The 16,740-nt window shown below is 45.8% G+C and overlaps 1 protein-coding gene and 1 non-coding gene across 3 annotated transcripts; both read left to right on the top strand.

Moving 5' to 3' along the window:
* The first annotated feature begins 1,169 nt into the window (after nucleotides 1-1,169).
* Nucleotides 1,170-16,448, top strand: FMOD (fibromodulin). Of its 2 annotated transcripts, none has more exons than XM_043964638.1 (3): nucleotides 1,170-1,570; nucleotides 5,958-6,950; nucleotides 16,292-16,448. In XM_043964638.1, the coding sequence occupies exons 2-3, from the start codon at nucleotides 5,972-5,974 to the stop codon at nucleotides 16,441-16,443; spliced, it is 1,131 nt and encodes a 376-aa protein (XP_043820573.1). In that variant the 5' UTR covers nucleotides 1,170-1,570; nucleotides 5,958-5,971; the 3' UTR covers nucleotides 16,444-16,448. The 2 variants fall into 2 exon arrangements, with proteins under 2 accessions (XP_043820573.1, XP_043820574.1); XM_043964639.1 differs by lacking the exon at nucleotides 1,170-1,570 and adding an exon at nucleotides 1,759-1,828.
* On the top strand, nucleotides 15,202-15,305 carry LOC122726977. Its single transcript, XR_006352967.1, has one exon. It is a non-coding gene; the product is annotated as a U6 spliceosomal RNA (small nuclear RNA).
* Nucleotides 16,449-16,740: the final 292 nt, after the last annotated feature.

Genomic DNA, 16,740 nt, shown 5'->3' with positions numbered 1-16,740 from the left:
CAATAGATGAGAGGCTCATTGTTGTTGTTTGTCCTTCGTTCTAAAAGAAGACCTTGACATCAGCAAAGTGATGTCATGACTTGCAGTGAATTGAATTTAAGGGAGGGAGGGCTGTGCAAGGTCACCAACCTCACGCTCTCCTCCAGAGTCATCTGAGTCCAGTGGCAAGATACATATCAGGCGACTGGAGATGGCCCCGGATGTTTTAAGACAATTGGGGTTAAGTGACTTGCCCACATAGCAAGTGTCTGAGGTAAGACTTGAACTCAGGTCCTCTCAACTTCAGGGCCAGCGCACTATCTACTGAGGCCCCTAGCTGCCCCATGAGAGAGGGCCATTAAATCATTACTAAATACCACAAATATCCTTTGTGATTACATGGCATTTTTCTATTCAAGGCCCTTTCATGTTTAGCCCTTCATTTCAGCCACTTTATAACAGTAAGGATTGAGGAGGCATTACTGTCTCTTTATTATTGAGGCAACATGTAGTGGGGGGGAGGGGGTCACAAAACCTCAGTCCCAATCTTTCCTCCAAAACTTTGCTGGGTAACCTAGGGCAAGTCACCCTCCCTCCATTCCAGTTTCCTAATCTGTAAAATGGGGATGATAATATCTTTACAAAATACAGCAGGGAGTTTTGGAATCAGAAAGACCTGAGTTCAAGTCCTGGCTCCTGCCTCCTCCTCCCTGGGCAAGTCACCTTAGCTCTCAGTGCCCAAGACAACCCTCTAAGACCGTAAGTTGTAAAACAGTTGCCAATGTGTGTTGGTAGAGGCAATTTCCTTACTAAAAGTTCCCAACATCACTGAATTTATAGGTCCAGGTTCTCACTCCGCACCTCACAAAGAATTACTACCTGCATCCATCCCTAGAGGTTAAATGACTCTCTCAAAGTCACTAAAATAGAACCTGGGTCTGCTTCTCCCAAACTGAGTAGCCTTGCTACCTCATCAGTCCCCCACTATGACCCCCAATCATGACCAGCCTCCCAGTGGACCCTGAAGTTCACTCCCAAAGGATCCAGGCTCTTTGTGGGTGTCTGAAGGAGTTAAGGGGGCTGCTCCCAAAGCCTGGCCTTCTCCCCACCCCAGCATCTGCATCTGCCCTGCTTGGGTTTAATGAGAAACCCAGACACCTCATAAGTGGCTATACAAACAACTTCTGGGACAACCACTAACTCATTCAGCAGAGAGAGACCCGGGGCTGCCAGCACTTTGAGGGAAGATAAGTGAATGGAAAGACCAAGGAGAAAGAGGGTGGGTTTATAGCAGCCAGTCGACAGAAGGATTTTTGCAAAACTCTCTCTCTCTCTCAAAGTCAAACTCTTAGCAGGTTCCTTAGGGAGCCAGGGTTAGAGCTCACCAGCCCCCAACTTCACAATATTCGATTAGGAATTTGGGGGCGGGACCCCTGGCTGGCACACACCAGCACACTCTCTTTTTCTACACACACACACACACACACACACACACACACACACACACACACACACACTCACACGTCTACCAATCCACAGAAGACCAGACGGAGAAACGTGGTCGCTTTCTAAGAGAGAGACAACTCTTTAGGTAAGTGTATTCATTTTGTCTCCTTTCGGTACTTTGCATCCCTGATGGGGAGAGAGGAAAAGGGGAATAGTAGATGCATGAGTCAGAGGTGGAATCATCCCCTCTCCCAGCCCCTAAATGCTGGTGACAATTCCAGGGATGTAGGAGTAAGGAGGGGGGAGGGGAAGGGGTTGCAAGATTTCCTTTGGTGTGTGTCTGCCTTGGCTTTTCCACTTGGGGGCTCCTGCAGTTCTTATCTGTGGAAAAGTGAAGGACCAGGTAAGTGCATAGGACAGCTGGCTACTTTTAAATTACTTTCCCCAGCCCGGTGAATGCTGTCTGCTTTCTCCACAAGGGGCCAGGCACCCAAATGAAACTCTGTGTGCCAACATACAGATGTGGGTTGAGGCCAGCCTCAGGAGGAATGTGGGTGAGGGGATCCTGCTGCTATTAGGTATTAATCCACTTATTGATCTAGATGTGCAGCTGTTAATTTCTTAGCCACAGGAAGAATGTGGGTGAGGGGATCCTGATGCTAATAGGTAGTTATGAACCCACTTATTGATCCAGGTGTGGAGATGTTAATTTCTCAATGGTAGACAGATGAAAAAGAGGGAGAGAAAGATAGGAGAGAAATAAAGGCACAGAAATAGACTGACAAAAAAAGAGGGAAACAGAAACAAAAAGAAAAGAAAGCAGAGGTGGGGGGATCATAAAAAAAGAAAAGACAGACAGGAGGGGGAAGAGTATGTTTCCATGGAAGGGGATGGCAGCACATCCAAGAGGGACATCCCCCCACCCAATTCCAGTTCTAAGTATGTTCCCCTTACAGAGTTTCCACTTCAAGGAGTAATCTCTCTGTTATTGAGCATAGGTTCTAGGTCTAAGTCTTCAATAGGGAAGAATTGCTTCTGAAAGGCAGGAATGGAGCAAGGTTCCTGAGAGCTGTCCAGGGGAAAGGTAAGGTCTCCAGCCCCAGAAAAATTGCTTCTTGAAAAAGCATAACAATTCTTACCAAAATTCCTAGTCTGGGAGAAATGGGAATGGAGACAAAGCTTCTCTGTGCCAATCTGTCCCCCAAAACCCCTCCCCTCCCCCCAGCAGCCACCTTGATCCAGCAGAAGCAGAGAGGTTATACATGGAAAAATGTGTGGTTGGCAGTGGGCAGTTCCATCCATCTTCGCTTGTGCCTGGAGCCAAGGGCCAGCCAGCATGCCCAGGCAGTGGGGCAGCTGAGTTTGCTCCTAGGGAACACTATAAGCTCTTTGTTCAAAGCCTGAGCCTGACTGAGAACAGGCCAGAGATCTTGTTCCCCCAGCAACCCCAGGGGTTGTTGGGACTCAATGACCTTTACTTAGGAGGCTACTGGGAGCAGAATTTTGAGGAGACCCCCCTCACTTCCCCCACTAGCTAGATGAGCCTAGGGAGAAGTCATGTCCAGGAAGGTGCCCCTCCCTCCAAACTCAATGCCACACAGTTTGGGGTCCTCCTATATCTTCCACAGATGTAATGAAATGCTTTCCTCAGTTTTCTGTCCTAAGAGGGTGGTATGATATGATGGAAAGCGGTTGGATCTGTAGTCAGGGCACCTGGATTCAAATCCTAGCTCTGTCAATACCTCTGGGCAGAATAATTCCTATCTCCAGGCCTCAGTTTCTTCATCGGTAAAATGAAGAGCTGCAATGACTCTGTGGCCCCTTCCAGCCATGGTCCTTTAACATTGTTCCCTTTCTCCACTCAGAGCTATCAATGTCCAATGGTAATGCAGAGAATGACAGTGAAGGGACTGCCCTGAGGCCTCAGTCTCTATTCTCAAAGATCCTCCAATCTGATAGGGTCATGTAGGGCTGGGCCATGTATGAAGGTTCTGATTCCCCACCTCTGGAAAGTGTCCCCCCACCCACAATTGTGGAGAGGCACCTGGCTGAAATGAAGGAGATCACGGTTTAACGGGATTCGGTGTGCCCATTTTCCTCACCTGTAGGCCTTCTCTCCCCACCAAGCTCTCCTCCAAGTCAATGTTCACATCCAATCAATGTGGTTAGCATGGTGGCAGTGGGCCGTGCAGCGCCCTGGGTGATCTCGGCATTGGGCCTAGCAGCTCAGGTGCCAACATTCGGTGCCTTCTGGAGAGAAAATGACATTCCTAGCTCATCTCTGCCTGACAGGTAGCTTGGCATGGGACGGGTGAATTAAAGAAGGGGTGACGTCAGCAGGCTGGCAGGCAGTAACTCCCTGAAAGAGTCTGGGAAATAGTCAGAGGGTCATAAACTTAGAGCTGGAAGAGATAATCCAGTACAACCCCTTCATTTTGCAGAAGAACTGAGGCCCACAAGGTAAAGTAACTTGTTCAAGGTCACACAAATAGTAAGAAAACCAGGATTTGAACCCAGGTCCTCTGCCACCAAACCCATTTTCAATGAGATGGTGCTTGAAGCATCACTTCAACTTCACACTTTTCTCCATTCTCCATCCCTTTCCTTTGGGTCCTGGTGGCTCTTGGGCAATGTCACTGGGGAAGGGTGGGGAATGCCAACATTTTACTAGACATTGTAGAGGAGAGAGGATTACATTCAGTTCACACTCTATGACCAAGTCCCAAATCCGCCAGCCAGTGGCCTAAGCCTGGAGCCATTCTGTGGGCCACTATTGGTCCACCTTTCCCTCTGTCACCCCACAAGCTGCTAATCAAAGGAAGTTTCTCAGGAGCAGCACCCTGGAGACTCCTAGAAAACTGGGTGTAGACCCTGAACACTGGGAGGCTCATCAGGATAGGAATCTCATTCTCCAACTTGAGGTGATCTGGGTTCAAGAAAACCCCAACCTGTGCAGGGTACCTAGGCTTTCCTCTGGAGATCCAGATGACTCCTCAGAGGAGGGAGGCACCCCATGCCCCTTCAGACATTTTAAGTCACCTCAAGGTATCCCTGGGCATCTAGAAAAAAACAGAGGAGCAGCTAGGTGGTGCAGTGGATAAAGCACTGGATTCAGAAGGAACTGAGTTCAAATTTGACGTCAGACACTTGACACTTATTAGCTGTGTGACCCTGGGCAAGTCACTTAACCACAATTGCCTCACCAAAAAAAAAAAAAAAAAAAAACAGAAAGCTCTGAAGCCTCAGAGAGGGCACCATTGAAAATGTGTCCTTGTCCTGGGGAGACCCTACACTAGGAACTAGCTCACTCTGGAGAGGTCCGGGGTACTCACACCCAACCCAACATAACTTGCAGGGTCCTAAAGGCTCCAAAGGCTCCCCAGGCTTCAGGATCCAATTTCAAGGTCTTTCCCAACCTGGAAGAATCCTACTCTGTGGCCATCAGGAGCAAAGCCTGGTCTCCTAACTCACCCTCTGTGAGCCCTTTGGGCACAGCCTTGTATCCTTCAGTGCAGCAGCCAGTGCTGGGACAAGCCAGTTAAAAACAGGAGGCACCATTAAGCCAACTTAAAGATGCTCCAACCCAGCGGTTTGTTCTTACCAGTGAGAAAGCAAGGCTCAGAGAGGAGCAATGGCTTGTCTGAGATCCCAGAGCACTGAGATCCTGGTAGAATTGAAACCCAGCTCCTGTCTTTGGGGAGTTTTCATTCTGCCAAGTAACATTTGCTCTGGTCTGGTAGAAAAGGTGTGGTCCCTCCCCTTAAGGAAGCTAGTTCCCTCCTCATCTCTATCTCCCACCTTCTCTGGCTTCCTTTAAGTACCAGCTAAAATCCCATCTTCTACAGGAAGGCTTTCCCAACCTCTCAATCGTAGTGCCTTCCCTCTCTTAAATATTTTCTATTTTTCCTACATACAGCTTGTTTTTACATATTTCTGTGTTTGCTGTCTTCTCCATTAGATTGTGAGCTCCTTGAGGGCAGGGACTATCTTTCGCTTCTTTCTGTATCCCCATCCCTTAGTCCAGTGCCTGGCACGGAGTATGTGCTTAATAAATGACTGATCCCTGCCCTTGGGGCATAGTCCCTGACTCAGTATGCTTCCAATCTGATACAGACAGACAGACAGACAGACAGACAGGCAGGCAGGCAGGCAGGCAGGCAGACAGACAAGCCACACCTACCCTGGATACAGACTTCATAACTCCAATCAACCATGACTCCAGAGGACCAATAATAAAGTATGCCACCTACTTTCTGACAGAGAGCTAATAAGCAAATATGCAGAATGAGACACATTTTCGGATGTGGCCAATATGGGAGTTTATTTTGCTTAACTGCTATATTTGTTACAAGGGTTTTGTTTTTCTTTTCTTTTTTTTTCTCCCTCAGTGAGTGGAGGGAAGGAGGAGGGAGTGGGGAGGAAGTGGAAATGAGTGCTTGTTAATAGAAAAAATAAAAGAAGACACCCCAGTAAGTAACATATAGCAAATGATACCCACGTCCCTGCTCCCAATGCCCTCTCTCCCCTGACAGGTACCAGAGACAAAATGCGGTGGGTGTCCCTCCTGCTTGTGTCTGGGCTTTGCTCCATCTCCTGGGCCCAGTATGAAGATGACACCCAGTGGTGGTTCCACTACCTCCGAAGCCAGCAGTCGACATATTATGATCCCTATGACACTTATGAGCCCTATGAGCCCTATCCCTACGGAGGCGGAGTGGAAGAAGGTCCCGCCTACGCCTATGGAAGTCAGCCTCCCCCAGACCCCCGGGATTGCCCCCAGGAATGTGACTGCCCTCCCACCTTCCCCACCGCTATGTATTGTGACAACCGAAACCTCAAGTACCTGCCTTTTGTCCCTTCTCGAATGAAGTACGTCTACTTCCAGAACAACCAGATCTCCACCATTCAGGAAGCCGTCTTTGACAACGCCACCGGACTCCTCTGGATCGCTCTCCATGGCAACCAGATCACCAGCGATAAGGTGGGCAGGAAGGTCTTCTCCAAGCTGAAGCACCTGGAGAGGCTGTACCTGGACCACAACAACCTGACCCGCATGCCCGGCCCCCTGCCCCGGTCCCTGAGGGAGCTCCATCTGGACCACAACCAGATCTCTCGGGTTCCCAACAACGCTCTGGAGGGGCTGGAGAACCTGACAGCCCTGTACCTGCAGCACAATGAGATCCAAGAGGTGGGCACCGCCATGAGGGGTCTGCGATCGCTGATCATGCTGGATCTGAGCTACAACCACCTCCGGAGGCTGCCGGACGGGCTGCCCGCTGCCCTGGAGCAGCTCTACCTGGAGCACAACAACGTCTACACCGTTCCAGACAGTTATTTCCGGGGGTCCCCCAAACTGCTCTATGTGCGCCTGTCTCACAACAGCCTTACCAACAACGGGCTGTCCACCAACACCTTCAATGCCAGCAGCCTCCTTGAGCTCGACCTCTCCTACAACCAGCTACAGAAGATTCCACCCGTCAATACCAACCTGGAGAATCTCTATCTTCAAGGCAACCGGATCAATGGTGAGGCCTTGGGGAGGAGGAGTTGGGATGAGTGGCGTTTTGTGTTTGTTTTCAGACTGAGTTTCACTTTCTTGTCCAGGCTGAAAACTTAGTGGCCTCTCATGAGACCAGTCTCACTCCCCATCAGTCATGGGCGTTTTCACATGCTCTGTTGCCTATCTAGGCTGGTTTGTTCCTCCTTAGACAGACTGGTAGTCTCCATCATCACCACCACCACCACCACCACCAGGGGCTTGCCATATTGGTGTCAAACTTAATACAGGCATCTGATTGGCTTAACTCACGATAGCTCAAAACTCCTGGGCTCAAGGGATCCTCCTGCCTCAGCCTTCCTGGTAGCAGGGATTACAGACAGGCATGTGCCCACCCACTGGGTGGACGGTTGACCTTTACACAAGCTTTACAGAGCACTTGCTGGGTTGGCAACCCTCATTGGAGAGCAGGAGGAAATTAATTTTAGGAGAAGAAAGTAATACAAGTGGTAGGCTATTTATTAAAAAGAATACTGGGTTTAGAGACAAGAAATAAAATATTACTTCTCAAACTTAGAGTATACGTAGAATTTAAAAGACCTTAATCCCCCATGTAGCTAAATTCCCTAGACCACCAGTTGTGGGTCAAGATTAATTGCCTACAAGGGGCAGGTAGGTGGCACAGTGGATATGAATGAAGGCAGGGGATGATGGGATTAATCCAGGATTGAGGTTTGGAAGGACAAAATTTTCTATAGGATAAAAGGTCAAGGGACTTGAAAAAAGAGAAGAATATAGAGTTGAACTGGTTCACCAGGGGGTCAAGATGAAGGGAAGAGAGTAAAGGCAGGGTAAGCATGATGACCTCAAAAAGAAATAAGAGGGGAAGCTAGGTGACGCAGTGGATAGAGCACTGGCCCTGGATTCAGGAGGACCTGAGTTCAAATCTGGCCTCGGACACTTAACACTTACTAGCTGTGTGACCCTGGGCAAGTCACTTAACCCCAATTGCCCCCCCAAAAAAAAAAGATTAATTGCTTACAGGTCGATGTTATAAAATACTAGAAGTTACTAAGAGATGCTACTAGTCCTTGGACCATAGTAAAATACAGTAAGTGTCAGGCCTAGTAATTTACATTTGTTTGGATCTCTCTGTGTTGTAACACTTTTATCTCACCCTGGAGTCCTGGGTGTATGTATGTGTATGTGTATGTGTATGTGTATGTGTATGTGTATGTGTATGTGTATGTGTATGTGTATGTGTATGTATGATATATGTATGTCTATGCCTATATGTATGTATGTGTGCATGTCTATGTGTGTATGGATGTGTGCGCTGTGTGTATATGTGTATGCATATGTTCATGTCTATGTGCATATGTATGTGTGTGCATGTGTAGGTATATAGGTGTATATGTGTGTATATGTATATTGTGTATGTGTATATATACACATATATATAGGTCCATGATTTGTCATCATTTACTATTCAAAATGGGTCTTTTCACTTATTTTGTTTTTCCCATTCTTCATTTGCCACTTTAATGCAGAGTATTCTAGTTATAGATAACAGTTTAAAATTCTCTAAATTCCCCTTAACAAGCTTAAAGACCTCCATACGGCCCTTTGTTCAATTGAAGAGTCTTTCCTGGTAGGGCAAATGCATTATGGATCCCTCGTACCAACTGCTTGAAATATTAATAATTATGTGTTTCTAATAGGTAAGACCCATAGAACCCAAGATGGAATGACATTTTTATTCATTATAACAGGAATCAGGAGTTCTGGATTTAAATCCCAGTCTCAGCTCTTACTCAAAGAGTGGCCATTAGGGGCAGCTAGGTGGTGCAGTGGATAAAGCACTGGCCTTAGATTCAGGAGGACTTGAGTTCAAATCCAGCCTCAGACACTTGACACTTATTAGCTGTGTGACCCTGGGCAAGTCACTTAACCCTCATTGCCTGGCCCAAAAAAAAAAAAAAAAGAGTGGCCATTAGTAAAATCATCAGCTCTCAGAGCCTGTTTCCCCATCTGTAAAACAAGAGATGATAATACATACACCACCTACCTCACAGGGTCATTATAATGAAAACAATAAGTTAACATTTGTATAGGACTTAAAGACTTGCAAAGCATTTTACATATGTTTTCTCATTCGATATAGCACCTACCTCCTATAATAAGCTGTGAGATAGGAGCTATTTATCATATCATGTCATATGTCACATCATGTATCATATACTTGTCCACATTCATACAATTAGTAATTATCTAAAGGAAGATTTTCTCAGTCTTCCAGACTCCATGTCCAGACTTCTAACCACTATGTCTAGTACACTTTGTAAGACTTAAAGATCACAGGAAATGTGAATTATTTTTGTGGACAAAAGGCCAGTGACTCTAAGCCCCCTGCCCAAAGGGCAGAAGGCAACTGAATCACCAGGCTTCCTCTTTCCTAAATGCTTCCGTGTCAGTCATATCTAACTAAAGTAGAAAGACCCAACCTCCACAGAACTTTCCTTCTCAGACGACAGCTGGTATGGACAACAAACGTTGGCATTTATATTATATTGAGATAACCCCGGCCCTCTTCAGCTCCCTTTCCTAATGAGGTCTCATGTTTAGCACAAACCAATCCCTACTAAAGGCTTTTGAGGTCTTAATCCAGGCTGGAAGGGCCTGGGCCAGCATTTAACCTCCTAACAGAAAAAAAATCCTCATTAATTACCCCAGGCTAAGGACTTTGAAGACCAAGAATTCAATGCTCAGAGAGAAACTGAGTCTTCAGCTTTTTTCCCTTAGGCTTTTCTCTTTGTGCTTAAGTGGACTGGAGAAGCCAGGAAACCCAAGGGAGGGGAGCCCCAGTCCTAAAGATGAATAAGGGGGACTGCTGGTGGGGCAGGCAGGAGATAATGAACTTCAGGAAAAACCTAAAGTTTCACCATTGGCTTCCAGCCCAGAATGGCTTTCTTGAAAACTTTCTCACTTCTCCTGGGTTTTCTAGTTCCAAGGGAGCTTTTCTCTAAAATATTGTATTCTGCAAAAAACTGGGCATTCATGCATTCAGCTGTGCTGGGCCACCTTACCATGAGCCAAGCTTAACTTTCAAGAGGAGTTTTCACCCCTTATCCAGAGCCATCTTCTGTGTTTCCTGCATGGTCTCAAGGGTTCACCTTGAAAATAGGACAGAAAAGAACAGCTGTCCTATCCTTGGGCTAAAAGGAACCTCAAGGTATGCTTTTATCCAATCTCTTACCTCTAGATAAAACCAGGCTAGCTATCCCAAGTACCTAGAGGTCCCTTAAAACTCTCCAAAGAAGGAAATCACCCCCTTGAAGTGCCCTGGGAACTCACAAAGAAATTCTCCTTTCTACTTTAAAGGTTTCTGCCTCCCTGAGTCTATCCAACAGTATAAAACCAAGTAGCATTTGAATTATCATCAGTGGAAACTAACAGCTACTTGCCACCACTTGCACCAAGACAGTGGGGCATAATGAAAAAACAGGACACTGGACTTAAAGTCAAATGCCTGGGTTCAAATCTTGCCTCAGATAGTTACCCTATGACCCTCAGATTCAACCTCAGATTCTTCTTTTGTAGAAGAAAGGAGTTGGATTCATAAACTCTAAATTCTCCTCTGGCTCTGATGCTCTGATCTTTTCTAAGACTAAAAACTAATTCTAGGGGCAGCTGAATGGTGCAGTGGATAAAGCACCAGCCCTGGATTCAGGAGGACCTGAGTTCAAATCCGGCCTCAGACACTTGACACTTGCTAGTTGTGTGACCCTGGGCAAGTCACTTAACCTTCTTTGCCCCGCAAAAACAACCAAAAAAAAAAAACACCACCTAATTCTAGCTTTCTCTTCTCCAGACCAAATTATCCCAATTCCTTATTCCTTTCAGTCCCACATATGGTTTGGAAGTACCATTCTTTTGCTGCAAAGATGCAGAAAGCCAAGGCCCAGATAAGGGACAGGGTTTACCCCAAGCTCACACAGACTAGAAGACCAGAACCCAGAATCTTCATTCTGTAGGTTCCCATAGCTTAACATCTGAGAGTTTTGAGCTACTCTTTGACCCTGCTCTGATTCAAAATAATGGCAAGAGACAGAGTCTCTCCTGGTTCATCTGTCCTCTCTAGAAATCAGAACATATATACATATACATACATGTGTGTGTGTGCATATATATATATAGAGAGAGAGAGCGCGCGCTAGCAGGGACCTTGAAGGCTATCTGATCCATCATTTTTATTTTTATTTTTATTTTTTGCGGGGCAATGAGGGTTAAGTGACTTGCCCAGGGTCACACAGCTAGTAAGTGTCAAGTGTCTGAGGCTGGATTTGAACTCAGGTTCTCCTGAATCCAGGGTGGGTGCTTTATCTGATCCCTCATTTTGAAGGTGGGGAATCTGAATCATGGGGATGAGAAGTGACTTATTCAAGCTAGTAAGCAGCGCTAGGATTTGAACCCAGGACCTTTTTACTGTATCGCTTTGCCTCCTAGCCAGGCACCCTGGCTCTCAACACAGCAGTCTGGGAAAGAAGGATGATTGAAGTTCTCCAAGCCAATGGGCAAGAGGTAGAATGATGGATAGGCTGCTCCCTCCCTGCCCCCTCCTTCCCTCAGTATATCCTTCAGCCTTTCCAGCTTGGCAGCCACAGAGGAACACAGCTCAGAATATTATTCCAAAGCCCTGGGATCCACCGAAGCAGGGCGGGTACACTAGGAGGAATTTGGAAAGACTTAGGTCAGTGTTTAATCTGGGCCGAGAAAAGTCTTCCCCTTGTCTCCGAGCAGAAGCCCTGTCCTATTCATCATCACTCCTTAGAGCTAAACAGAGGGGCTCGGAATGTCTAGTGCGTGGAAAAGAATCTACAGGCACCATGTACATAAATATATACCTACCTACGTGTGCACACAGTCTGTATATAAACATTTGCAGCCCAGCTGTTTAGCACAGTCTGGGCATCTTGACAAAGCATTTCTACCTGAGGCCCCCCCAGGTCTGGGACAGAGAATCTATTACTAAACCTCAAGGCCAGTTCCAGACTGGGCTGAGAGTGAAGTTTGGGCTGAGCCACCCTTCCCCCTCTCCTCCTCCCAACATAGTCCTTTAGCCCATATTAAGATAGCCTTGGGGCATTTTGTAGACACAGCCTTCTCTTCTACTACCTTCTCTGTTCTTTGAGTAGAGGAGCTCTCCAAAGGTCATAGGAGCCATTCTCCTGTCTCTGGAAGGGAGTCCGCAAAAATAGTTTCAGATTATGCCACTGCTTTCTGGAAGATCTATGGGAAAGGATATTTTCCAGCCTTCCCAATAGTTCTTTCCAGGGTCTGGAACAATTTTGGTAGTCTGGAAATTCTTGCTTATGTCTCAGTACAGATTAAGAGGCCATGTATTATAGTTCCTAAAGTCAGGAGGAACTGAGTTCAAATCTCACTTCAAATATTTACTGGCTATTTTATCCCTGGGCAAGTCATTTAACCTCTGTGCCTCAGTTTCCCTATCTGTAAAATGGGAGGGGAGAGAGACTTGATGGCCTCTAAGGTTCTCTCAGCCCTAAATCTAGGCTCCTACACTCCTAGGCTATGGTTTCAGCTCTTCTCCTCCTGGTCTATTTGTGGAGATCGAAAATAGTCCCTTATGTATACTAACCCTATTGATTCGCCTCCATGTCTTCTCCTAAACAACTGATTCTAGCTTTTTCTTTTGTCCTCATCAATCCACTTTTGTTCTCCAAATGGTTTCTTTCTAAGCCTCTAATCCGCATCTTCCTTTCCCTAAATTTACAGAATGTTAGAGCTTAGGTTTTACAGTTCAATCTCCTGATTTTGACAGATAAGGAAACTGAGGCCCAGAGAAGGGAAATGATTTTTCCAAGGTTACATAGCTAATAGACAGCAGAGCTGGGGCTAGAGCACAGATCTTTTTAATCAGGAAGACTCATCTTCCTAAATTCAAATCCAGCCTCAGATACTTACTAGCTGTGTGACCCTGGCCAAGTCACTTCACCGTTTGCCTCAGTTTCCTGAACTAGAGAAGGAAATAGCAAACCACTCCAGTATCTTTGCCAAGAAAGTCCCAAATGGGGTCATGGGGTCCAACATGACAGAAATGACTCAATAACAACAAAACGATTTGTTCCCTCCCTTTGTATCTCAGGGTCATAAGATCATCAAATCATAAATTTAGAACTGGAAAGGACCTATGAGTCTAACCCACTCTTTGCAGATGAAGAAATAGCCACATAAAATTTAACTGACATGCTCAAGGTCACATGGCTAATAAGGATCTGAGGCAGGATTTGAACTCAGACTTTTTCGACTCTGAGTCCAGTGCTCTCCATCCACAACACCATGTTTCACTTTCCAGTCCCCAAACTGAGAACTCTCCACCACCTTTGAAAGCCAGGAATGGTCCATACTATCTAAGGGGGGAGAGAAATGAAGCTGAGAAAACAGTTGTAGGATGACCCAGAGATCCAGTTCTCATCAGGGATGCAGGCACTGCCTAAGGGCAGACCACCCCACATTGGACGGGTAACTTGTTGAAGAACAACTAACAAGAGTCTGCACAGTCCTTTTCCCCCAAGCCTACATAACTTTATTCCATTTAAGGGGCCAATGAGGCCTCTGGCAGCTTTTCAAGACTGTTAGAACACTAGTCAGCAATGGAGCAGGCAATGACCTAGGCTTGGCTCTTTCCCTTAGGATCACTAACCCAGCAAGCTTTGCAGAGGGATGCCAGATTTATCCAAAACAGAAAGTATGCTGGGAGGGCAGGATCATTTGGTCCAACTGAAGACAGTCAGAAAAAGAAAGGGACCAAGCTGTATAGAAAATGACTAAAGGGAAACCTATAGAATCAAAGTATTATTGGGATTGAGTGGACTTGGAACCAGGGAAGGCCATATGGTACAATATTGTTCAATTGTTTCAGTCATGTCTGAAACCCCATTGGGGCTTTTCTTGGCAAAGATAATGCAGTAGTTTGCCATTCCCTTCTCCAGCTCATTCTACAGATAAGGAAACTGAGGCCAACAGGATTAAATGACTTGCCCAGGGCCACCCAGCTAGTAAGCGTCTGAGGCTGAATTTGAACTCAGGAAAATGAGTCTTTCTGACTCCAGGCCCAGCACTCTATCCACTGTACCACCTAGCTGCCCCTATGGTACAATAGAAAATACACTGGACTTATTAAGCAGAAGACCTTGATTCTAGTCCTTGCTATATCACTAACTAGCTGTGTGACTTTGGCCAAGTTCCTTAACTTGACTAGACCTCAGTTTCCTCATCTGTAAAATTAGAGACTAAAATAATCTCCAAAGAACCTCCTAGACCATTTGATCTTTTTCCATTAGGTTGTAAGCTCCTTGAGGTCAGGGACTGTCTCTTTTTCTTATTTTATCACCAGCACTTAGCATAGTACCTGGCTGCTAGTAGGTACTTAATAAATGTTTATTGAATTGAATCCTAGAATCTTTAGTTCCTAAAAGAGCTTTAAGAACCTTCTTCACTCGAGCAATAAGCATTAATTAAGCACCTACTGTGTGCTGGGAACTGTCCTAAGCACTAAGGATACAAATACAAATGATTAGAAATTATAAAGAAAGGGGAAAGGAATAAACAGCTTTTAAATGTTCAAGAGGAAAAGGAATTCTTTCCTTGACCCCTCGACGTCCTTCTCACCCTGAGTGGTCTATGATTTTCAAGCTTTCAATTCTCACTCTTTCACATGAAAGACTCTCTGTTCTCTCCTTTGGCAGAGAACAGACTGGGAAAGATAGTGTACACTTTTTATACCCACCAAGCTCTGATGCTTAGAGGCACTTGTCTCTAGGATCAATCTCCCTCTCTCTAATTTCCTGCCACTTTCTGTATCTGCAAAATGACAAGAACCATTTGAGATCCGAATCCCTCCTCTTTCCCCCTCTTGCTGACTGCAGCTCCTTTAGGGAGTCCCTCCCTATCCAGAAGCTAAAAACCAGTGTTTCTCAAATGCAGGCTTTTCTTCCAAGCTGCTATTTTGCTGCCCTCTCTCTGTTCCTTGCTGATGACAGATGAGAAGCGATGCTAGCCCTGGCTCACCAGAATCTTTACAGACCATGGAGCTCAGGGCTGCAACAGCAGGGGATATGTTCACTTGTCTCTCCATTTTTCAGAAGTTGAATGGGTATACTGAGCTAACAAGCCTCAGAGTTCCAACTCCACATTGTCTCTAACTTTATACCCTAGTGATTCCATTCAGTGAAGGTTAACCCCCAGATTAAAAGTGAGAACTTTGGCAGCACATGGACTAAAACTGGATCAATACAGAAAAGATTAGCATGGCCCCTGCATAAAGATGACACTCTAATTCATTAAAACATTCCATATTTTTTAAAGTTATAGTTATGGTGAATAAAGTCTTAGACTCAAAGTCTAAGTGGCCCCAGGTTCTAGTCCTGGTTCATTCATATAATATGAATTTTAAAAAGCACTTACTATGTGCTAGGCACCATGGATAAAAAAACAAATAGCTCTTGGCCTCAAGGAACTCACATTCCACTTGGGGGAAGCAACTCTTACACAGAGAAGACATAAAATATACTCAAAGTAAATAACAGAGGGATTGGAGGAAGGGCACTAGCAGCAGCAAGAATCAGGAAAGGCCTCAGTGGGAAGCAAGGCATTCAGCCTATGCACACACAGAGATGGAATATGGGATACAAGGAATTTGGAATGTCTTGCTGGAAAATAGAGTGTATAAAGGGGAGTAATATGTAATAAACTAAAATAATGGGCTAGAGATGGACCCCAAAGGGCTTTAAATGCTACGTAGAGGAGTATTTTATCCTAGAGGTAAGAGGGAGCCATTGGATCTTCTTGAAGAGGGGAGTAACATTATCAAACCTATGCTTTAAGAATATACATTTGTCGGGGCAGCTAGGTGGCACAGTGGATAGAGCACCGGCCCTGGAATCAGGAGTACCTGAGTTCAAATCCGGCCTCAGACACTTAACACTTACTAGCTGCGTGACCCTGGGCAAGTCACTTAAAAAAAAAAAAAAAGAAGAATATACATTTGGTTCTGACCCTTAATAACTATGTGACACTTGTCAACTTGCCTCCACTTTGTGAGTCTAGGTTTCTTTCTTTGTACAATGAAAGAGGTGGATGATTTCCAAGGTCCCTTCAACATCCAGCATTAACTAAGTCCTGTGATTCAAGATGCCCACCCCGGATGTTGTACTCAGAGGCACTGTTCCAACCAGCCATAGAGAGGCTTCCTGATACTATGTGCTTTGTTGGGGGAGAAGAGGTCTAAGATACTCAGAATGTGTCCAGGTCTCTAACTGGAGCTCTTCATCTACTCCTTCTTTCCAGAGTTCTCCATCAGTAGCTTCTGCACTGTGGTTGATGTCATGAACTTCTCCAAGCTCCAGGTGCTGAGACTGGATGGGAATGAGATCCAGCGCAGTGCTGTCCCTGTTGATGCTCCCCTGTGCCTTCGCCTGGCCAGCCTCATTGAGATCTGATCCAGCTCCTTCACTGGGCCCCAAGGGGAGGGAGAAGTGGCCCAGGGGAGGGAGCTTTGATCAGAGATGACAGCAGTTGCTCACTGCCCCATTGTGTCTGGCTTGATGGTTTGGTTTGGCTTTTGCTGGAAAATACGGGACTGCTCCATGTGAGTGTGAGGGTCATATCTATGGTTACCAACATCAGAACAAACAAAAACTAGCCATAATCAGAGGCACTGGTAACCAGCAATCAGCTTGTGTGATATAATATCAGTCACACTTGTCAAATGCTGGCCAGATGGCCACCCTAGTCAC

This window comes from Dromiciops gliroides, chromosome 4 (assembly GCF_019393635.1).
Source record: "Dromiciops gliroides isolate mDroGli1 chromosome 4, mDroGli1.pri, whole genome shotgun sequence".
NCBI classification, from domain to species: Eukaryota; Metazoa; Chordata; class Mammalia; order Microbiotheria; family Microbiotheriidae; genus Dromiciops; species Dromiciops gliroides.
Note: the sequence above shows the minus strand (reverse complement) of the source record. Positions and strands in the feature narration are given on the sequence as shown.